General features: G+C 48.6%; 1 protein-coding gene across 2 annotated transcripts; it reads right to left on the minus strand.

Moving 5' to 3' along the window:
• Window positions 1-1,924: 1,924 nt before the first annotated feature.
• Window positions 1,925-7,095, minus strand: Pebp1 (phosphatidylethanolamine binding protein 1). Of its 2 annotated transcripts, none has more exons than XM_006970813.4 (4): window positions 6,873-7,095; window positions 5,282-5,391; window positions 4,891-4,991; window positions 1,925-2,782 (listed from the first exon to the last, which is right to left on the minus strand). In XM_006970813.4, the coding sequence occupies exons 1-4, from the start codon at window positions 7,068-7,070 to the stop codon at window positions 2,565-2,567; spliced, it is 627 nt and encodes a 208-aa protein (XP_006970875.2). In that variant the 5' UTR covers window positions 7,071-7,095; the 3' UTR covers window positions 1,925-2,564. The 2 variants fall into 2 exon arrangements, with proteins under 2 accessions (XP_006970875.2, XP_076417205.1); XM_076561090.1 differs by having other exon boundaries at window positions 4,891-4,987; window positions 5,278-5,391; window positions 6,873-7,085.
• Between the last annotated feature and the right edge of the window lie 16,066 nt (window positions 7,096-23,161).

Below are 23,161 nucleotides of genomic sequence, written 5' to 3' on the forward strand. Positions count from 1 at the left end.
CTTGGCTGTGCTGGGGGAGGAGGTCTTTTGCTCCACCCCTTGGTGTCTCTATAAAAACCCTGGGGCAGAGACAGTCCGTTGGAATAGGTTCCAGGCCCTCTCGAGGCTATCCTTTATTTTCTATCTGTTTATCTCCGCAAGATTCTCCACTATAAATCCTTCTAATATTTCCTGCTGCTCACACTCAAGAAAACTCTGGGGAACTGTGGGATGGTGGGTAAACGCCCCGCACAGACCATGACTTACCTCTTAAGGATGTAAAGATAATGTACATTTTGTTTCTTCTGGAAGAAAATCTAAGCCAGGGACTGCCTGCCATCACGACACCATGTTGAGATGGAAGACACTTTCTTTCCACGCTCTGTTGCATGTGTGTATAGTGTGTTTATTCTTTTGGTGCTGGGATCAAACTGGGGGGCATGCAAAGTGCATGTCCACCACTGAGCTACACCCCAACCCCATCATTCATATTTAGAACTTTTATTTTATTAACTTACTTTAAAAATATGTTTTCCACAAAAATCTACCTACCTGATCCCACCCAGGAACCATGAGGCCATGTTCTCAACACTTTCCAAAGAAAGTACTAGGAGGTAGGTAGGTGGCACATGCCTGTAACTCCAGGGACAGAGGGAGACAGAGGCAGGATCAGGAATTCGAGGCCAGCCTGGGGTAGGCTGTAAGGCCTGTCACCATCCAAGACTAGCAGTGATGGGGAGGCCTAACTCCAGATCCTTCCCCATGAGCCCAGTCACAGTGACAGGAACCTCCTGACACCGGGCAGGAGCTGGGAGTCTGCTCCACCTCCTCCTGTGACCCGAGGTGGGGGACCCATCAGGAGCGTGTATTTCTGAGACACTGACAGCTTCACCACACCCAAGAGGAAGGCTTGTGGAGAATGTGGGGAGCGCGGAAGGGCCCTGGGTCCCATCCCTGGCACCAAGGGATGCAGTAGGGCTGTGTTCTGGATTTGATCCGTCTCTCACAGGATTATTTTCCCCGGTGGGAGTGCTGTTTTGGAAGGCTGTGAACTTTTTAGGAGTTCTTTTCTGGTTGGAGGAAGAAGGCCAAAGGCTCAGGCCTCCGGGAGTTCCAGCCCAGTTGGTTCCAGCTCCATGCTCTCTGGTCTGCCGGGATGTGAACCCCCGTTACCAGACTTTCCCAACACCACAGTCCGGGGCCACCTGGCTGTTCTTCCCCTGCTGTGACAGACCCTCGAGCAAAACAAGCCCTTCTGCTCATCAGCTCCGTCGTGGAGGACAAGAGCGACAAGAAAGAACTCGTCAGAAGTAAAGGTGCTTCCCGGCCCCGAGCAAGCCTCTTCCTCTTTAAATACCCTTTAAAATGATGTGTGTGTGCTTGGGTGTCCGTGTGCTAAGACGCACGTGTTGAAGTGAGATCAGAACCTCCAGTAGTCAGTTTTCTCCTTCCACCACTGGGTCCCGGGGTCTGAACTCAGGCCATCAGGGTTGACAAGCGCTTTTGCCTGCTGAATCATCTCAGTGGCCTTTATTATTTTTCATGTAGCCCAGGCTGTCCCCAAACTCACGCAATCCTCCTGCCTCAGCCTCCCAAATGCTGGGAATTGCAGGTCTGTTCGCCATTCCCAGGCCAGCCTGAAGCCTGGGAGTTTGTTTGTTTGTTTGTTTTTCATTCTTGTTGAGACAGAGTCTCACTACGGAGACCAGGCTAGCCTACTCACAGAGCTCCACCCGCCTCTGCCTCCCAAGCGGTAGGACAAAAGGCATGCGCCACCATTCCTGACTCCTCTGTGAGCATTGCTCCCACTGCCCTTTTTAAGCATCCCAGAGGGATGGGATGGCAGAACCCTCCACATGTGGCCGGATCGCATCGCTGCTTGCCTCAGAGGGCTGACTCCGCCCACGTGTGAAACCCACTCACAGGAAGGAAAAGTACCTGCATGTCGAATCCAATGCCTTTTATTTTTATTTGCCGATGAACACACACGATTAAAACAGTAGCAACTCCGGTGACTTTCACTCACAATACTGAGAAGCAAGGCTTAGCAGGGATCCTCTCCATGGCCACGCCTCAGCACAGCACCCCTGTTCTTTAGTTACAGGACATCAACACCTGTGCAGCCAGCCACCTGACCGATAGGGACTCTCGGGGCTGAGCTGACATGGAAGCCTTGGGTTGTCTCAGTCGGGGGACAGAACTCTCAAAACACATCTCAGAAGGTGCCACCGTGCCTGGTTCTGCACCTAGCCCTTGCCAAACCACGTACAGGCAACACCAGCCTGTGGACCCGGCCTCAGCAGAGTGTCTGTCTTTTCAGAGTTGCACTTCTTAAATTAACGACACAATGACTCCATCAGAACGCCAAACACCCCCCAGACGGAGCCTAAATTCGAGCAAACATAAACCAGAATGCGACTAGTAATCATATGGATGGGTAGCGGGAAATCACCCTAAACCTCTATCCTAGCACAGCTCAGGACTCCCTGCGAGGGGGCAGGAAGGAAAGAAAGAAGGAGAAACAGCATGCTTTGTACAACTTGACAATACTGTGGGAGGGGGGGGTCCCCAGGACTGCCGGCTCCCTACTTCCCGGACAGCTGCTCATACAGCTTAGGCACGTAGTCGTCCCACTCGGCCTGGTAGCACGTGCCCGCCACCGGGGCTCCCAGGTGGTACTTCTTGCGGAAGGCCGCCACCTTGAACTTGCCACGGTGGTCTCCTGACCTGTTGCTGAGGATCGGTTCATCACAGTTCAGCGGCTTGTCCTGCTCGTACACCAGCCAGACATAGCGGTGAAGGCCTGCAGGGAGAGGCAAGCATCACCCAGACTGGAAGTGTGGGGTGGGGATGCGCCCCAGCTGGGAAGACTCTTGCCTAACATGGACAAAAATCCCCGGCTTGCTTTTCTAGACAGCATAACGGTCCACAGTGTGTAGTGGTGCACACCAGTATCCCCAGCACTCGGAAGAGGTGTTAAGGATCATTCTGAAGTACACCAAAAGTTCAGAGCCAGTCTGAGCTACATGAAACTGTGTCAAAATCGTATGGTTTTAGCCACTTTTTAAAAAATGTTTTTTGTTTTCATGTACCAGGATGGTAAAGACAGAAATAGCCATCATCCATCAGAGCGCTGGACAAGGAAGCCACAGTATGCCACCTGTCACAAAAGTATCAACGACCTCCCGGGGAGCTGCAAGGATTTCACAGACTCACAAAAGCCTCATACAAGCTGATCAGGATGCCGAACGTCCATTTTGGAGAACTCCAGATCAACTCTTAGACCTGGGATGTCTACCCAAGCGTGACGGAACCCCCTGCCGAGAACAGCCAGGAAGGCACACAGTGGCTCTCTTCACGATACCCACATTCTGGCCACAGGCCAAGTGCCCAGCAGGAGGAAAGCTGAACCGTGAGGCACGGGAACAGAGAATACTAATTAATGAAATTAACTAGAACCAGGATGACCGCTCACCAGGTTAACACACCCCACACACTCCTGCCCACTGGAAATGTGGTGGCCAAAGTGACCCATGGAGGCAGGTGGGCAGAAAACGCTGAGCTCTAGGGGAGAGCCACAGGAACAAGGCCACCTCTGGAACCTTCGCGGGGACAGGAAGAGCCTGCATCTTCCTGGGGTGTCCAGATGTGTGTGCCTCAAATCCTCTGTCTGAAACCTTACGACCCATCAGTGACTACACAGGCTAATGCTTCAGAGCATCTGAGAGCTGCTGGCGTTTCTAGTCTTGGAAGCAGAGCACAGCTCCTCCAGAGAATGGCTTTACTCCCCAGGGCCATCCGTCTATAATTAAATCACCTCCTTTCGTAGGTGCCCTGGAGAACCTCAGAGTCCCCAGAAATTTGTTTCTTTATTCTCCTGTAATGAACATGCGAGAGGCCTTTATTGCACCTGGAAGCTGCAGGGCCTGCGGCCACACCGTGAGCCATGAGCAACGGTCCTTGTCCTTATTGGGGACTTATTATTATTCCGGTCAGTCCTCAGGGCAGAACAATGCACAGAAGGTCGCATTCTGCCATGTATCACCCATCATCGCCGTGGCCATGTTCCAGCGAATGGGGACACCGTGTAACAGGCAACAGGCAGTAACCATGTCCCCCACCAGCTCCACGGGTGCTTGTCCGACTTGGGGAACTTCGATGTCGGAGTTGACTCCCTCACTGACTCAGGATGTCCACGTAAACACAAAACAGCGTGTGTTCAATGTGGTCACTACAGCGTGTGTGTGTGTGTGTGTGTGTGTGTGTGTGTGTGTGTGTGTGTGTGTGTTCAGTGTGGCTCACTACAGTCTTCCAAATCTTTTCAAGGAACCCAACCACATTTTGGGGAGAAAGGGAGTTATAAAGAGATATAAAAGGCAGTCTTTGGGGCATTGGTATGAAAATGGTAACCACTACCTGTTTATAAGATCAGAAACTCCCAAGATCACAGGAAGCCGATTAGTCAGGGACCAGAAGGGCTCAACTTCGTTTGCCCCACATACAGCCCCCAGAAGCCCACGCCAAGCTCCCCACAGCACTGCCTGTGCCCCTGCTCATTCAAAGCACTTGACAGCCCAGAGACAGGAGCTTGCCTAAAGCATCTAAGGGCCCTGGCTGTAATTTTTCAGGACCACCAAAAAATCATACATTGACACGGCTTTCTAGGAGTCCAAGCAGTGATTCCACAGAGGATCCGCCTAGTCAGAACCCCCACAATCCTACAAGCTGAGGACTGCGCTGGAAAGGACGCGCCTGGAGGGGTGAGCAAGCAGGCTTGTGTCTCCCTGAGGGTGTGGGGCTGCAGCAGCCACACACACACACACACACACACACACACACACACACACACCCGCCATCCCAACACTCCCCCGTCCGCTCTCACACCCCTCCCCGGAAGCAACCTCTACTGACCGGTGCCACTGGGAGGCCCAGAGCCCACGTAATCGGACAGGACCTTGCCACTGCTGATGTCATTGCCTTTCATGTTGACCACCAGAAAATGGTGCCACTCCCTGGGGAGAGAGGAGAGAGAACAAACGACTGTGAGCACCAGATGTCAGGGATGTGACAAGCACCTGATCCACGCTGGGCTGCAATGGCAGACGGCAGAGCAGGAAAACCCATATAAACGAGAGGGCTGCACGAACCCCATTTCCGGGGCTGAGGATATGGCTCAGCTGGCCTTCCTCCCCAGCACTACAAACCAGGCTGTAATCCCAGGAGGTCTATGGGTTCCTGTCTAGCAAGGAACTTCCACCAGACAGGTAGATGACTGCCTCTCATCATCTTTTCCCCAACTTGCCTGAATTTGGGGTCCTTCCTGCTGGGAGCATCAGGGTCTGTGAGGACCAGGGTATAGAGTTTCCCTGGGTCAAGGCCATCCCATGAGATGCTGCTGGGTCTATTCTTAACCTGGAGGAAGGAACCAGTTTGAAGTTAAAGATGCAGAAACGCTCTCAAACTCAACACTTTGCAGCCTTATATTCCTAAAAGGTAAAACATGAAGATTATTTTTTTTATTGACTTTTTAACTAAGGATACAAAAAATATTTATTGTATCTTCATCCATGTATTCTACTATAGTCCACAACAGCAGATTAATGCAAGTTCCCGAGTATGACCTCTATTAAAAGCCTGAATCTTGGGGCTGGAGAGCAGCAGGCTCCTCCATTAAGAATTCTTGCAAAGGACAGACATTCCCAGCATCTGTGGGGGAAGGGGCAGGAGGGGCGGGAAGGGGATAATAGTTTGCAAAAGCAAATTAATGAAAGTTTCTGAGTATGGCCTCTACTAAAAGCCTCAATCTTGGGGCTGGAGAGAGAGCTCAACCATCAAGAACTCTTGTAAAGGGCAGACATCTCCAGCACCCCTGTGTGCGACAACAGATTAATGGAAGTTCCCGAGTATGACCTCTATTAAAAGCCTGAATCTTGGGGCTGGAGGGACAGCTCAGTCATTAAGAACTCTTGCAAAGAACAGACATTCCCAGCACCCGTGGGGGAGGGGAGGCGTGTGGGGGGTGGGGCGGTTCCTAACTGCCTGCAACTCCAGCTCCAGGGGACCTTCACGCTGCTTGCTCTCACTCACACACACCCACACACTGACATATCCATAAAAATAAAACAAATCTTAAAAGAAGAAACCAGATGGAGTGCACGCCTCCAATTCCCAGCACTTGGGAGGCAGAAGCAGGTGGATCTCTGTGAGTGCAAGGGCAGCTTGGTCATATAGTGAGGTCCGTTCCAGGCCAGCCAGAGCTACACAGTTGAGCGCGCGCGCGCGCGCGCACACACACACACACACAAGCCTTAGCAACACTATTCCCACGTTATTAACAGAAAGCGGTGGGACAGATGTCCAACCGTGGCACCAAGTCCTCCTACACAATCTTATTGGGGTCCTGAGCCACCACGCCTTTGAATATAGTGGCCAGCTGATGCGTAATCTGCCTTCACTGAACAAGTTCAAGAGCTCAGAAAATGAGAACGCCCAAGGACACGTACAAAGTTTGGGACAATGGAGACCGGCCAGGCCTCCCGCTGGAAACTTCCAAGTCACCATCCCAAACCCTGTGCTCTAAATACACAAACTGAAGGGTGAGACCTAGTTTCTCTGAGCTTGGAGCCGCTCTTGGGGTTCAGCATCCCGCTCCCACCCCCACCAGCAACATAGGTAATGGGAAGGCGCTGGCCCTGCAGAGTGCAGGCCGCTCGCTGGGGGTGACTGCAAGTTCTGGACAGTGAAGAAGGGTTACATAAGACGCCCCCCGGCAGTCGGGTGGGGCTCCTGTCGCGCAGCTGGGGCTGCAAAAGCTGAGCCCGGAGGCCCTGGGTGCGAGGCCTGCTCCGTCCCGCTGCTCCCGGGCCTCCCCCGCCCGCAGGCCTGCGCGGTACCTGGGTGGGCGTCAGCACTTTGCCCAGCTCGTCCACCTCCACCCCGGCGTAAGCGACCCGCAGAGCGTGCTGGGGACGCTCATCCACCTCCTGCAGGCTCAGCGGCCCGGACCACTGGCTGATATCGGCAGGCATGGCGACAGCGACGGCGACGACGGCCAGGACACACGCGCTGAGTCCCGAGTGCCGCGAACCCATGGCGCTTGCGCAATTAGCCGCCGCCGCTCGGCCAATCTCAAGGCAGGCCACGCACCTCGCCCTCTGATTGGCTGATCCGGAGCTGGGCGGTCCAAGAGCCCGGGTGATTACTTGCCTGCCCGGCTCTGCATTCAATGCTGCTAGGGTTTGGATTGCTTTTCCCCGCTGCTTCTCCTCCTCTGTATTTGGAGGACACTTTGCCCGGTTTCGCAATTCCCAATGATAAGGCCTTGATCTTTCTCTTGCATTTCTTAAAACGAGCGCGGTTTCTTCCCTGAATATCTCTTTTGTCGTTTTAAATGATTTTTAAATGCCACCAAAGTTCAACCCCCCCTCCCCCTGCTCTGCATTCAATGCTATTAGGGTTTAGATTGCTTTTCCCGCTGCTTCTCCTCCTCTGTATTTGGAGGACACTCTGCCCCGTTTCGCAATTCCCAATGATAAGGCCTTGCTCTTGCTCTTGCATTTCTTAAAACGAGCGCGGTTTCCTCCCTGAATTATCTTTTTTGTTGTTTTAAACGATTTTTAAATGCCACCAAAGTTCAACCCCCCGGGGAATCAGTGAATTTGTTGGGCTGATCTGCAGAATGTGGGTGACCCCAAAGCAGCCGGACTGAAAGTTCTGCACCTAACACAGATGATGGCCTCCATCGCCCCATAAATGCCCACACTGGCTCTCTTCAATAAACCTTCCCATCCTGTATGCCTGCAAGTTAGGGCAGAACACATATGAAAGATTAAAAAAATTAATTAATTAAAAAAGAAATCCATGCAACATATACTACTCACATGAAAACACACATGGCAACAAGAGGCATCCAGTCACTCTGCTTCCTGAGTACGGGTGCGATGTGACTGGATGCCTCTTGTTGCCATGCCGTTCCCCCACCTCCATGGCCTGTGCCCTCAAACTGTGACCCAAAACGAACCCTTTCCTCATCACTTAGCATTTGTGAGGCATTTTGCTGAAGCATGAGAGAAATGTAACTGAGAGAAAAAAGCATGTAGACACATGTATGCATTTTCATGTGAGTAGTATATGTTGTATGGATTTCTTTTTTAATTAATTAATTTTTTTAATCTTTCATATGTATGCCTGCACACTTCCATGTCTCCCCATGATGATAATGGACTAAACCTCTAAAATTGTAAGCAAATAATGTGTTTTCCTTTGTAAGAGCTGCCGTGGTCATGTGTCTTTTCACAGCAATAAAACCCAAACTAAGACATCACATAAGTGTGTATGTGATGGCCGAGGAAGTCAGAAGAGAGCATCAGATTCCCTGGAACTGGAGTTACAGGCAGTTAGTTGTGAGCCATCATGTGGGTGCGGGGAATTGAACTCGTACCCTCTGTAAGAGCAGCTACTCCCCTTCCTTAATTGCCAAGCCATCTTGCTGGCCCCTAAAATGTGCGTTTTAAGGCAATTGCCTGGTGTCCACAAATCTTGAATTGTGTGATCTCGAGGTAATTGTTGGATATCAAGGCTTCTACTCTCCCTCCTCGTTACCCAGCTCAGGGAATTTGCCAAAGGCCTAAACCCAGAAGAGAAGAGACCTCATGTGGCCTGCTGTGGGCCAAGAGTGGCTTGAGATGCCTCCAGGATGTGGAACAGAGAGAACATCAAGGAAGAGACATTTCCTAGCCAGAGTTAAGGAGCTGGGTGTCCCTGCAAATGTCTGGAAAGCCTCCTCTGTCTCCAGCTTCAGCGACATGCCCTAAACCTCCAGGTAAAGACACAGCTATGGGGGATCATGGGCTACATGAGACCCTGTCTCAAAAGGGGGGAAAAAGTATGAAAATTATAGCATGTGTTAAAAACAAGTCGAGGAAGCAACAAGAGAAAGGAGCAAGAAAGATTTTTATATTTATATATTTATTTTATATTTACTGACACACATCCAAGATCTGTGTGCTTTTCTGGGATGTCATTGGCCAGCTTGTGGGTCCAGCCTGGGGCTCTAGGAGGCTCTGGCAGTGGGTAGACTCCAGTGAACCTTGGATTGCCTAGTGTGGGGAAGTTCTCTAATGTGGTTGGTCAGCAGGGCGGCTTCCTTCCAGAGCACTGCTTCTGCGAGACAAGAGCTTCAAGAAAGGCTTAGAGGAAATCAAAGCTCTCTGTCCTGCAGCCATGGTCTGGCATCGGAAGCTGCCACTGTGAGGCACAGAGGGTCTGAGGATAGTGACCTCGGGGCACACAGGAGCTGACTGCTGGCCAAGGACCCAGACTGAGATGTGGTTTGGAAATTGTCTGGTCTCTTGGATTCCTGTTTCTTGGGATGGTGTGTGTGTGTGTGTGTGTGTGTGTGTGTGTGTGTCCTTAATAATCTCAAAGCTGCTGAAACACACCTCATATTCTCACTGGCACCTTAAAAAAAAATCCTGGGGTTGGGGATTTAGCTCAGTGGTAGAGCACTTGCCTAGCAAGTGCAAGGCCCTGGATTCGGTCCTCAGCTCTGAAAAAAAAAAAAGACAAAAAAAAAAATTCCTTGAAAAGAGTCAGGAAATATATATTTCTTTTTGAGAGAGGATCTCACGTAGCCCAGGCTGGACTTAAACTGGCTACATAGCTGTCTTAGTCAGGGTTTTTATTGCCGTGAAGAGACCATGACCATGGCAACTCTTATAAAGGAAAACCACGTAAATGAGGTGGCTTACAGTTTAGAGGCTCAGTCCATTAGCATCATGACGGGATCATGGTGGCGTGCAGGCAGACATGGTGCTAGAGAAGGAGCTGAGAGTCCTACATCTCGACCTGCAGGCAACAGGAAGTGGTCTGAAACATTGGGCGTGGCTTGAGCATATATGAGACTTCAAAGCCCACCCTCACAGAGACACTTCTAACAAGGCCATACCTATTACAACAAATCCACACCTCCTAACAGTGCCACTCCCTATGAGCTTTTGGGGGCCAATTACATTCAAACTACCACAGTAGCCTAGGCTGCCCTTGAACTCTTGATCCTTCTCCTCTCTAGCTGGTTGTTCAGATACCAGGCAGCTCGGCTCTGCCCTGAGCTCAGTCAGTCCTCAGCCTCAGTTGACACCTTAGAGCAATGGTTCTCAGCCTTCCTGGTGCTGCGACCCTTTAATACAGGTCCTCAAGTGGTGGTGACCCCCAACCATTAAGGTATTTTCGTTGCTAATTCATAATTGTAATTTTGCCACTGTTATGAATCATAATGTAAATAGATTATGATTACATGGTTTTTTCCGATGGTCTTAGGCGACTCCTGGGGAAAAGGTCATTCGACCAGGGGTCTCGACCCACAGGTTGAGAACATCTGCTTTAGACCCTCTCTTGAGAGGCCTTGGGTCAGCAGAGGACCCAGTATTGCTGAGCTACAGATACCGAGACGTGACAAATCTGTGTTGTCTTGAGACTCAAAGTTGGCAGGGATTTCCATTCACAGCCGTAGATGAGCAAGGAGACCACTACCGCTTGCAACCTGCTGACATCCAGGCCAGTACACAGAGACCACAGAGGGAAGGTCTCTGTGTCTCAACATCCCCCACTCATGTGGACAAGGTCTCACTATGTAGCCTGTGTAGCCTTGGCTGGCCTGTAGCTCGCTGTGTAGACCAGGCTGGCCTTGAACTCACAGAGCTTCATGGGCTTCCATCTCTCAGGTACATGGATTAAAGGTGTGTGCCACCGTTCCTGGCCTCTTTGGGTCTTTTAAGTTTGTTTGTTTGTTTGTTTATGTGTGCGGGAGCAGGTGGAGAGGGTCAGAGGGCAACCTGTAGGACTTGGTTCTGTTCTTTTACCATGTGAGTCCCCAGGAATCAAACACAGGTTATCAGGCGTGGCAGTCTCTATCCACTGAGCCATCCTCCTGGTCCCAGTTTTGGATTCTTTTGAGAAGTACACTCTCACTGCTGTCTAGCTCAGGCTTACCTAGAACTCACAATCCCCCTGCCTCAGCCTCCAGATTGCTGGGATTATAGATACAGAGCCACTGTTACAACGCTGACCATGGCTGGCTATTTGCCTGCCCTTAGAGCTTCTGGGGTGTATGAACAGTACCCACACCATTGCAGACACCCCTTCTCAATTGAAAGGGCAAAAAATTTATGCCATATCGATTAACACCTTGCCCTGGTGCACAGTTAATAAAAATTGTGTACAATATCAGTCACTTAATTAAAATAGACTCCTTCTCTCCATATCAAAACCTTACAAGCTTGCCGGAACATTCTGTGTCCTCCGGAAATTAAGCATCTGGAATTAGGAAAACACAGCAACCTTGGATATCCTACGCCCTCCCAAACTGGCTTGAACTGGCACGGGAACACTGTAATTACAGTCCATCCAGAAGTTCAAGGTGAGTAAACAGAGACCTGGGGAGACACATGAGCGCGCCCAGTCGGTTCCTCAGAGCGGTGACAAAGTCCTCAGTGGACACTGGACACGTGTGATTGTGCCGGGAGAGACTTTTGCTCTGGTTAGCCTGCGCTGCAGTCAGATGAGTGCATTCGTGATTATGAGTTGCTGTAGAGTCTAGTGGTCCTCAGCCTTCCTGATGCTGTGACCCTTTAATACAGGTCCTCGCGGTGTGGTGACCCCCCAACCATTAAGTGATTTTCATCGCTACTTCATAGCTGTAATTTTGCTACGGTTACGAATCCTAATGTGAGTATCTGACAGGCAGGCTGTCTGATGTGAGACCCACAGGTTGAGAACCACTGCTATAGACACAAATAAGAGACCTGGGGGGGTCATTTCCATGATTCATGGTGGGAGGAGGGGTGCGGCAGAGAGATGGAGGATTTCCTCTTCGTCCTCTTCGGCAGGCCTGGAGAGCTCACTAGGCAGTTAAGAGTGCACACTGCTTTTCTAGAGGACCCAGCACCCACATTGGGTGGCAACAGTCACCTGTAACTCCAGCATCAGAGGGCCTGACACCTTGCTCCGTTGCGGACTTCCTGGGCACTTGCACTCACAGAGACACAGGCAGATTGGAAGTAAAATCTGTAGTCCTCTCGAGTCAATTAGGCATGCCCCGGTGCAGTCAGGAGCTCTCACGGAGAACATCAAGCACATCTTCTGATGTTCAGTTGTAGGTCTAATGTCAGTGTTAATGGCGAATGAAGCGCAGCCTCTCCAACTCCTGAAATCATTTATCCTTTCCCTTCACTGCATCCCCTCTCCATTCAAAGGGAAGCAAGAGGCCTCACAGAGCCCAGAGGTGGTGGTGGTGGTGCATGCTTTTATTCCCAGCACTCAGGAGGCAGAAGCAGGCCGGTCTCCATGAGTTCAAGGCCAGCCTGTTCTACAGAGTGAGTTCCAGGACAGCCAGAGCTATGTAGGGAAACCCTGTCTCAAATGAAAGGAAGAGAGAGAGAGAGAGAGAGAGAAGAAGGAGGAGGAGGAGGAGGAGGAGAAAGAGAAGAGAAGAGAAGAGAAGAGAAGAGAAGAGAAGAGAGAAAAGAGAAAAGAAAAGAAAAGAAAAGAAAAGAAAAGAAAAGAAAAGAAAAAAGAAGAGAAAAGAAAAGAAAAAAGAAACTCAGACATTAAAATCTCCAGGCTAGCACTGGGGGTAGCTCAAAGGTACAAGACTTGACCAGATCTGTGATGGCCTGGATTCTGTCTCTGGCACTGCCTTAACTAAGTCATTTAAAATTCTAGTAGCTATATGTCAAAGGCAAAAAAGAAACAGGTGCCATTAGTTCCAATAATACATCTATTTAAACCAATATTCCAATTATCATTTTCTCCCATATAATTAATTTTCAAGCTGAAATGATTAGGAGAAAATGAATTTTAATTTTAAAAGAATGGATTTTCTTTCCTTTTTTTTTTCCTTTTTATTTGGGGTGGGGTGGGGTCGGTTTGAGACAGGGTCTCACTACATAGCTCTGGCTGGCTTGGAATTCACGCGGATCCACCTGCCTCTGCCTCCAGGATGCTGAGGTTAAAAGGTGTATGTCCCCATTCCTGGTCTTCTTTGGAATTTTTTGGTTTTGATTTTTTTAAAAAATAATTGTTGCATTTATTCCTTTATCTTTGTGTGTGTGTGTGTGTGTGTGCGTGTGTGTGTGCGCGTGTGTGTGTGTGTGTGTGTGTGTGTGTGTGTGCGCGCGCTCGAGCATATCTACACCACGGTGCTTGTGTAGAAGTCAGAGGACCACTTCTAGGACTAAAGTTGTCTCACACCAGGTAGGTTTCCAGGATCCAACTCAGGAGTCAGACCCAGGAGCCAATGTCTTTACCAGGTCGGCTACATCGACAGCTCTTTTGGTTGTTTTGAGATGGCTTCTCTTTATCCCCAGTTGGCCTTGAACTTGGCAAGGAGCCAAGATGACCCTGACCTTCAGACTCTCCTACCCGTCGTTCCCCCACACACACACACACACACAAAAAGTGCACAGTCATAGTCTATCAAAGTGATAGGTACCCATTATACTCCAATTACACAGTACTGGGGTCATAGGTCCCCATTACACCCGACTTACGCAGTGCTGGGGATGGAAGTCAGGATGTGGTACCCATTAAAAGCAAGCACTCTGCCTGCTGAGAGATGTGCCCCAGCTTTTTTTTTATTTTTTTATTTTTTATTTTATTTTATTTTTTTTTTTGAGCTGAGGACCGAACCCAGGGTGAGCTAAATCCCCAACCCCATCCCCCGGCTTTTAAGTCTTCTCTGAAACATGTGGTACTTCCTGGACTGTCGGGAAAGGGTCCGTTTGCACACAGATGCTGGAGTGAAATCTTTTCAGGGGGCAACTTGGAGGGATCTGTGGAAACTACCCACATGCTTGCTTGTATCCCGTAACATCTCATCTGAGAATCTGCCTGTGCCACATTGTGAAATAGACATGTCCCATTTGCTGGCACATAATTCCTGAGATCATTGGGCATTCAGAGTGACAGGTGTCCCCCTCCCCCTTTTTTTTTTTTTTTTAGTTGACTGGCTGGGTAATTTAGGGTGGAAGGGAGAGGGTGGGACTTTCACCCCTGGCTCTCTGCGAGAGGAAAGAGGTGGAAGGGGATCAATTGTGTATACAGGGACCCTTCTAAAAAAATAAAATTAAAGTAAAATAAAAATAACCAGCAGAGGCATAGCTCAGAGGGACAGAGACAAGCTGACCTTGACCTTGGGCGGCACCTAGGGAGGGCAAGGGAGTTCCACACTGGCTCCCACATGCCTTGCCTCATGGGTCTCTGCTTCTAAGGGTGATTGTTCCCTCTGTGATATTCTTTATGATAAAGAAGTCATTCCAGGAGAGGTCTGGGCCACACTGTAGTGAATAAACTGAGCCAGAAAGAGGAGGGGGTTGTAGGAATGTCCGAAGCACTAGGAAGACAGCCTCCATTCTGGTGGGTGCTGAGGTTGGAGGCTGGGGATCTCCATCTACAGGGAATGTCAGAATTGCATCGAGTTGGAGTCAGGTGGCTGCTGCAAGAATGACAGATTGGGGGCGGGGGCAGGGGAACCGCTGCACATTCAACCACAGATGTGACTGTGTTGTGAGAATCTAGGAGAGACTGCGTTGGGTCTTTTTCCCTCTCCACACTTGGAGTCCTCCGAGAAACTCCAGGAGGCTCCAAAAGCCGTGCTGTTCATCTACCACTGGGGAGAGAAAAAAAAAGAGGAAAGAATTCGAATGCCCACTGGGTGAGCAGTGAACTAGATGACAAACTCCACTATGGAAAAGCATGCAGCCTGCACAAAGGACCGTGCATGAAGAAGAACCCCAACTGCGTTAAGTGAAAAAATGCAATCGGCAGAGTCACAGCAATGAGCGTGGCAGAGTGGCACCGCCAAGAGGACTTGGAGATGATGAAAAGACAGACAGCTAAGCCTGACAGCCTGGTTCCATCCCCAGCCCCACGTACTAGAAGAAATCAGGTTCTTGCAAGCTGCCCTCTGACCTCCACACTCACGCGGTGACTTGGGACCACACTTACTTTTCAAACAAGCAAGTTGTGCCAGGGCGGTGGTGGGCGCGCACACCTGGTAGATCCTGGTCTACAGAGCGAGATCCAGGACAGGCACCAAAATTACACAGAGAAACCCTGTCTCAAAAATCCAAGTAACTAACTAAAGAAAGAATACAAAAACTGTTTCTCTTCAGTATTTCAGTAGCAATGAAAAAAAGACTAGCTGGGTGGTGGTGGCACACACCTTTAATCCCAGCACTCGGGAGGCAGAGCCAGGTGGATCTCTGTGAGTTCGAGGCCAGCCTGGACTACCAAGTGAGTTCCAGGAAAGGCTCAAAGCTACACAGAGAAACCCTGTCTCAAAAAAAAAAAAAAAAAAAAAAAAAAAAGACTAAGCAGAATTTCTTGCCCTTTGGAAGGAATCAATTAAAATATGAGTGGGTATTCTAAAAAGGTAGTAGTTCAGGGACAAACAAATCACGTTGGGGGGGGCGTGGTGAATGTCTCTATTTCCCACAGCTAACACTGCACAGAAGTAAGTCAGTGTCTATAGTGTTCACAGACCGAGGGTGGGGTGGGGAGGGAGGTGTCCTTGGATTATCCAGAGGAATTACTGCTTTGCGTCGCCAGCTCTGAACAATGGATCAGGGACTGTGCGATGATACATTTTATACAATCAGGGCCTGGACTGTGGGTGCAGTCTTGGCTTTTCCCATGAGCTGTGACCTTGAATGAGATGTTTAGTAACTCTGGGCCTGTCCTGGCTCCTCTCCGACGGCGGCGGTGGCTATTGGCTGAACCGAAATCTCTAAAACTCTTTTGAGTTTCAAGCAGCTTGTTATGATTACTGTTATCTAGATGGCCTTGGCTGAGGGATCCAGCGTCCACTCAGGGCTGAGAGCGCCACCTGGTGCCCAAGTTTGAAGTAAGCTTGTCAGTCATTTCTTGTTTTATCTGTTTCCCTCCTCCCCCTTCTCTGATGGCTAGTCTCGGCTGTCAACTTCACAAAACTCAAATCTGAGAAGAGGGACTTTCAGCGGAGGAACTGCCTCCATCTTATGGCATGTGGGCACATCTGTGGGGCATTTTCTTGATTGCTAAGTGATGTAGGAGGGCTCAGCCTACTGTGGGCGGTGCCATCCCTAGGCAGTGGGCCTAGGCAAAGCCACTAAGCAGTGCTCCCTGGCTTCTACCGCAGGTTCCTGCCTTGGTTTCTCTCAGCGATAGACTTCTAAGTGTAAAATGAAAGAAACCCTTTCTCCCCAGTTTGTCTTTGGTTATAATGTTTGTCAGATCAAACAAAGAAAACTAGAACTCCTTCTTTCTTTCCTTCCTTCCTTCCTTCCTCCTTTCTTTTCTTTTTATTGAAACTGGTGAAGTTGGCCTCAAATTCCTGATCCTCCTGCCTCAGCCTCCCAAGCGTTTGGAGAAGTGTGGGCATCATGTCCAGCTGAAGCAACATGTTTAAAATCCCACTTTAGACTGGGCAAGGACCGGTTTTTGCTATTTTGTGGTTTGCTGTGTGTTTTTGGTTTTGGTTTTGTTGTTTTGTTTTCAGAGCTGAGGACCGAACCCAGGACCTTGCTCTTGCTAGGCAAGCGCTCTACCACCGAGCTAAATCCCCAACCCCTGCTTGTGTGTTTTTTAAGCGTCTTAAAATATATGTTGTAAGTGTATCTTTTGTTGTTTTTTTAAGGGCTTATTTATGTGTGTGTGCCAGAAGGGGGTGTGGCCTGATCCTCTGGGGCTGGAGTTATAGGCGGTTAAGAGCTGCCTGACTTGAGTGTTGGGAACCAATCTTGGGTCCTCTGAAAGAGCAGCAGTTAGAGCTCTAAATCACTGAACCCTTTCCTAACCAATGTGGTTTTTTTTTTATTTATACACTTTTTTTAAAAGATTTATTTACAAAGCCGGGCGGTGGTGGCGCACGCCTTTAATCCCAGCACTCGGGAGGCAGAGCCAGGTGGATTTCTGTGAGTTCGAGGCCAGCCTGGGCTACCAAGTGAGTTCCAGGAAAGGCGCAAAGCTACACAGAGAAACCCTGTCTTGAAAAACCAAAAAAAAAAAAAAAAAAAAAAAAAAAAAGATTTATTTACTATGTATACAGTGTTCTGTCTGCATGTATGCCCGCAGGCCAGAAGAGGGCGCCAGATCTCATTACAGATGGTTGTGAGCCACCATGTGGTTGCTGGGAATTGAACTCAGGACCTCTGGAAGAACAGCCAGTGCTCTTAACCTCTGAGCCACCTCTCCAGCCCCCCAATGTGTTTTAATGTAGTGGAGAGTGGACCCAAAATCTTGCAAATGTTACTAAGTTGCAACCCCGGCCCTCATAAAATTGTTAATTTGGTTTGGTTGTTGTTTTTCTTTTCAAGACAGGGTTTCTCTGTGTATTCTGGCTGTCCTGGAGCTCACTCTGTAGACCGGCTGGCCTCTGCCTTCTGAGTGCTGGGATTAAAGGCATGCGGCACCACACTGACATTTTACATTTTTTTTTTAAAGATCTATTTATTTATTATGTACACCAGAAGAGGGCACCAGATCTCATTACAGATGGTTGTGAGCCACCATGTGGGTGCTGGGAATTGAACTCAGGACCTCTGGAAGAGTAGTCAGTGCTCTTAACCGCTGAGCCATCTCTCCATAACATTGTTATTTTGAAACAGGGCCTTGGAACGCAGCCCAGGCTGGCCTCAAACTTGGAATCCTCCTGCTTCAGCCTCCTCCTGCCTTGGCCTCCGGAGAACCACCACTCCAGCCCTGATGGTTTTGGCTATGATGTAAGTGTGCACATTGTCCTGTAACTAGGGGACATCGCTTTCATCACAAAACCTTTCCGTCCTGGGAGCTAACAACTAGTTCCTGAAGCCAGACATAGCAACGGACAGCTACAGTCTCAGGTAGTACTCGGGAATCTGAGGCACAAGGGTGATTTGAGCCCAGGTGTTCGAGGCCAACCTGGTCAACATAGTAAAACCCTCGATCAAATAAAAACAAAACAAAAACAGGGTTGGAGAGATGGCTCAGCGATTAAGTACTGGCTCCCAGCATTCTCAACTGCCAGCTCAAGGGAATCAGACCACACCTCTGGTCTCTGTAGGAGCTTGTACTCAAACTTTGAGATTATTAAGGGGGGGCACACAATTAATTAATTAATTAATTAATTAATTAATTAATTAAAATTTAAAGCCAGTCGGTGGTGGTGCATGCCTTTAATCTCAGCATTTGGGAGGCACAGGCAGGCAGATCTTTGAGTTCGAGGCCAGCCTGGTCTACAGATCAAGTTCTAGAACAGGCACCAAAACGACACAGAGAAACCCTGCCTCAAAAAAAATTTTAAATAAATAAAAAACAAAACAAGAACCAAAATCCATTGCTTGATAAGAAAATATCAGAACCCAGGGACTTCGTTTCATGAACTTGGATGTGAGGCTCTGATGGTTTGGGGGTTAATTTCTTCTCTCTGGGCCTCCATTTCTTATCTGTAGAATGGGGACATGAACCCCGAGTAGAGTGTGTTAAAAGTTGGGAAAGCTGGTGCCGTGGCGCCCAGTGAGAACGAACTCTACCTTCTTGTGCTGTCTTTTTTCTATTGCTGTAGCAGAATACCTGATGATTCGTCAGTTAGAATGTAAAAGAAGCGCATTGGGCTCACAGTTCTGACACTTGACAAGTCCAAGAACGTGGGTCAGTTTCCAGAGGCTTCTATAACCCTGCCACACCTCGGAAAGCTGGAGGGAAGTGTGTGTGTATGTGTGTGTGTGTGTGTGTGTGTGTGTACAGGACCGCAAAAGGGGAAAGGTGGGACGGAGGGGTGTGGCTCAGTCACTAGGGGGCTGCCTGGCTGGAACCAGAAGTGGAGGTACAGCGATTCCAGCAGGGAAGAGGTAGAGGTGGGGGGCGGGGCGCAGAAGTTCCAGGTCACTTCCTACTACATTGCCAGTTCAAGCCAACTTGGGCCACATGCCTGCCAGGGAGAGGGAGGAGGGGATGGCGGGGGGTGGGGGGGGGTGGGGGGGTGGGGGGGAGTGTACACACAAGAATAGACTCACTGTACAGCCATCTACCCTCCAGCTAAGGGCCTCCGCCTACACCACGGTTTATCTACTCTAGTGACCCTGCCTCTCCCATTAAAACAACACTAGGAAGGTTAAGAGCACTGACTGCTCTTCCAGAGGTCCTGAGTTCAATTCCCAGCACCCACATGGTGGTTCACAACCATCTGTAATGAGATCTGGTGCCCTCTTCTGGCGTGCAAAGTTACATGGTGGCAGAATGTTGTATACATAATAAATAAATAAATAAATAAGGTTTAAAAAAATAAAAATAAAATAAAATAAAATAAAACAACACTAGGAATTAAGGTTTCAAGACACAAACTTTGGGGGATACACCCAAACCGTAGTCTGTGCTATGAGGGATGTGGGCACGTGAAGGCCAAGGTTAACATCAGGAGGAGTCTTCCTCCTGAGCCGGGTCTCTTACTCCAACTCAGAGCTTGCTGTATCCAGCTGGTCTAGCTAGCCAGCTTGCTTCTGGGGTTCCTTATCTCAGACAAAATAAAAAATAAATCTTAACAAAAAAGAGGGAGCTGTCAGGCAGTGGTGACACACGCCTTTGATCCCAGTACTCGGGAGGCAGAGGCAGGCGGATCTCTGTGAGTTCAAGGCCAGCCTGGTCTACAGAGCAAATTCCAGGACAGCCAGGGCTGTCACACAGGGAAACCCTGACTTGAAAAACAAAAATAGACAAAAAGAATGAGCACCTCAAATTTTTTTGCTTGTTTGGTCCTGGATTTGTTTTTAAATTTCCGTTATGTGTGTTTTTGTCTTGTTTTGTCTTGATTTCTGTTTGTTTTTGAGACAGACACATGCTAGGTGTAAGAAAAATAAAGCAGACAGACTTGACCTCACCACGCTGGTCTGCTCTCTTGGAGCAGCAAGAGGCCCACCCTTTCAGAGGGGTGAAGGTTATCAGCCCTTGGAGGGGCTGGGGGACATGTAAACATGCCTACCAGGGAGTTAAAGTTGTTATTTTGTGGTTTGGCTTGGAGCAGGGTGGGTTGTTTACCATACAAGGCATATTGTTTCTGCAGCTGGAGCTGAATGGTCAGGCTGGGGGGGCTAAGCCACTGTTTATGGGTAGGGACCATTGCCCAGGACAACCTGACTCAACCCCTCATGACCTGAGGCTATTACCCAGCAGGTCCCAACTCTGGAAGGTCGAAAAGATAAAAAAGAGAGAAGGGCCAGAGCTTCAGGGGAGAGGGGCTTCTTCCAGCTGAAGGGGACATGTTGAGGTGGGATAGGGGCTGGTAGTTTTGGGCCTTGAAGAACTCAGGTATCCTCTGGGCAGTGAAGCTTGTCGTTTTTTGTTGTTGTTGTTGTTGTTGGAGGAACATGGTGTGACTACTGAAAAGGCAGGGACCAAAGATAAAGTTAGTAAATTTATAATGATTGGGCAGGCCAAGGGAGTGTTCCACAGTTCCCAAGCAGTCCAGATGTCCTTCCAGAAAGTATTGTCTATTTTTTTTGTTTTGTTTGGGATTCTTCCTAATAATTGTTTGGCAGTTTCCAGGATGAGGCCAGATTGGTTTGCATGAAAACAGCATTCTTCTTCCAGGAAGACATAGATGCCTCCCTGTTGGCAGTCATTAAGTCTAGTCCTCAGGTTTGGGAGGACCACCCCAGCCAAGGGATCCTTTTGATCTTGGGTAACTATGCATTCTTGTACCAAGGTCGGGTCTTCCATAAGGTGATTGGGTCGCTGGCTGCGTTGTTCTTGTTGGAGTCTGATCGCTGCTGCCTGGGAGGCCATTGTAGGGTGAGATCGGCTGGGAGGGCTGACAGGGAGCCTTTTGTTTGGGTGTAAGGGGAAGTGCGGTGATTAAAATATTGAGAAGACAGGTTAAAATGTGAGTATGAGAATGGCAAGGAGGAGGTGGACACTACAAGAGAGAAGCTAGAGTTGGGGGGAACTAGAAGCCCATACATAGGAGGAGGCTTGTGGTTGAATTTTTGTCTGTTCCCCGTGTCTTTGGGTCTCATCTCAAACCATTTAGGATTTGCTGACAGTGAAAGCAGCTTCCCTGGAGGAGGAGGGCACAGACCCCATCCTTAGTGGTACTCAGATCTAGTCACGAAGTACTGCAGCAGCCAGAGAATGGAGTCGGTCCTGAAAGATGTTAAGCTGGTCTGAAATTTCTCTAAGGTTTTTTTGAGAGCTGGTGAGACAGGTTAATTGATGGAGAAAAGGCCTGGTAAAGGCCTGGAACTCACTCTGTAGACCAGGCTGGCCTCGAACTCACAGAGATCCGCCTGCCTCTGCCTCCCGAGTGCTGGGATTAAAGGCGTGCGACACCACCGCCCGGCTTAAAATAATACTCTACAACAGTTCAGGGTGCAGATTTCTCTTCGAACTGACAAAAGGGACGATACAGAAAGGGCAGCAGTGAAGGGTGCCTTAGAGGAGGGTCCACGCATGGGGACAATAAAACAACAGATGGCAAGAATCCAGAACCAAAGTCAGGGGTTAGAAACTGCAGACCTGTGAGAAACATTAACGGACAGAGCTCATGTGACTTTTGCTTAATAAGATTAAATACAATTGTACAACTCCAGAGTTCTGGAGAAGGGTAAGGTGACTGTAATTAGCAGTTTGTGACATCAGACTCCTCCTACATGAGGAACAAGCACCTGGAAGCTTTGTAAAAGAAGTCAGCTAAAGTCAGCATCTCATTGACAATTTAAAAGACACATTTAATTGAGTCTTTTTTTTTTTTAATATAGGTTTGTCTAGCAAAGTTTTCAAAGACACCACTTGGATATCCTGAATAACTTTCCAAAGCTGTGAGATTGGTGATGGTATCTGGCAGCCTTCTTTCATCGGGGAACATTGGTGGTTAGGGTGTGGACCCTGGAATTAGCTCTCGCTAAGAGGAAGAATTGAAAGTCAAGGTGAAGGGCATGGCCAACTGAACCAGCATGCAGGTCCCGTTCCTGTCGGATGGTAGCTTTAGATACAAAGTTCCCCTGTTCACGGCATCCTCATATGTCAGTTTGGGAGACATTGGGGGCAGGGTAATTTCTATTTGCCTCTGTACTGTTTGAGACATTTAGGATGTGGATGCAGACTCTGAGATCCTTCACTGAGCAAGAGAATACACACACACACACACACACACACACACACACACCTGCCATGTGAGACATGACAAGTAATTTATCTTCCCTGTCATTTAGGAGGTAGTTCTTTTTGGTTTGGCCCACACAGCTGGAGACAGGAACAGCAGGCCTCTGGTAGGTCTCAATTCCCCATGCATCCTTGTCCTGTAATGAGGCTAGCATGCAATCTTTTTCTGGTGGGACTGTGTCCCATCCAAGGGAAAGGTCCTACTTGGATCTGGGAACATCCTGCCATGCAAGTGTATTGTAATTTTAGCCAACTTTACTCAAACATTTAATTTTTTATAACCAGTTTTTCTAATATAGCTGATTTCGAATATTATTATTATTACTATTGTTATTATTATTATTATTTTGGTTTTTCGAGACAGGGTTTTTCTGTGTAGGTTTGGTGCTTTTCCTGGCTCTCGCTCTGTAGACCAGGCTAGCCCGAACTCACAGAGATCTACCTGCCTCTGCCTCCCGAGTGCTAGGATTAAAAGCGTGCACCACTACTGCCCAGCTGAATATTATTTTACATTAAGCAAGTTTACCTTAAACTTGTTTTGAGTTATTTGCTTCAGGCTTACTTTGACAGTGACAACATATACAGAAGACTATATAACAGAAGATGTACATTGCTCTCTCCCTCCAAGCTTGTCCCTGTAAAAGAATTACATTTGTACTTAACATAGCTACAAACATAATTTGGAGCACATTAAGAATTTTATCATTTATAAGGTGATTGATATTAACTTTTTTTTTTTTTTTTTTTTTTGAGACAGGGTTTCTCTGTGTAGCTTTGCGCCTCTCCTGGAACTTACTTGGTAGCCGAGGCTGGCCTCAAACTCACAGAGATCTGCCTGGCTCTGCCTCCCCAGTGCTGGGATTAAAGGCATGCGCCACCACTGCCCAGCTGACTGATATTAACTTTTATGTCTTAATTATGGTTAAGCGTTTACAGTAAGTTAGCAACTCTTGTAAGAGTAGGATTTTATAATTTTATTCCTGTTAAAGATTTTGAGCCTTAAAAATTATAATTT

This window comes from Peromyscus maniculatus, chromosome 23 (assembly GCF_049852395.1).
Source record: "Peromyscus maniculatus bairdii isolate BWxNUB_F1_BW_parent chromosome 23, HU_Pman_BW_mat_3.1, whole genome shotgun sequence".
Classification (NCBI taxonomy): domain Eukaryota; kingdom Metazoa; phylum Chordata; class Mammalia; order Rodentia; family Cricetidae; genus Peromyscus; species Peromyscus maniculatus.

What these genes read in the sequence shown, in the direction of transcription:
- Pebp1 (XM_006970813.4), bottom strand. Translation starts at nt 7,070, where the DNA reads ATGGGTTCGCGGCACTCGGGACTCAGCGCGTGTGTCCTGGCCGTCGTC. An exon ending in AGGAAGGACCCCAAATTCAG is followed by an intron (nt 4,992 to 5,281) that starts GCAAGTTGGGGA and finishes CTCTCTCCCCAG; the next exon opens with GGAGTGGCACCATTTTCTGG. An exon ending in TGGGCCTCCCAGTGGCACCG is followed by an intron (nt 2,783 to 4,890) that starts GTCAGTAGAGGT and finishes CTCTCCCTGCAG; the next exon opens with GCCTTCACCGCTATGTCTGG.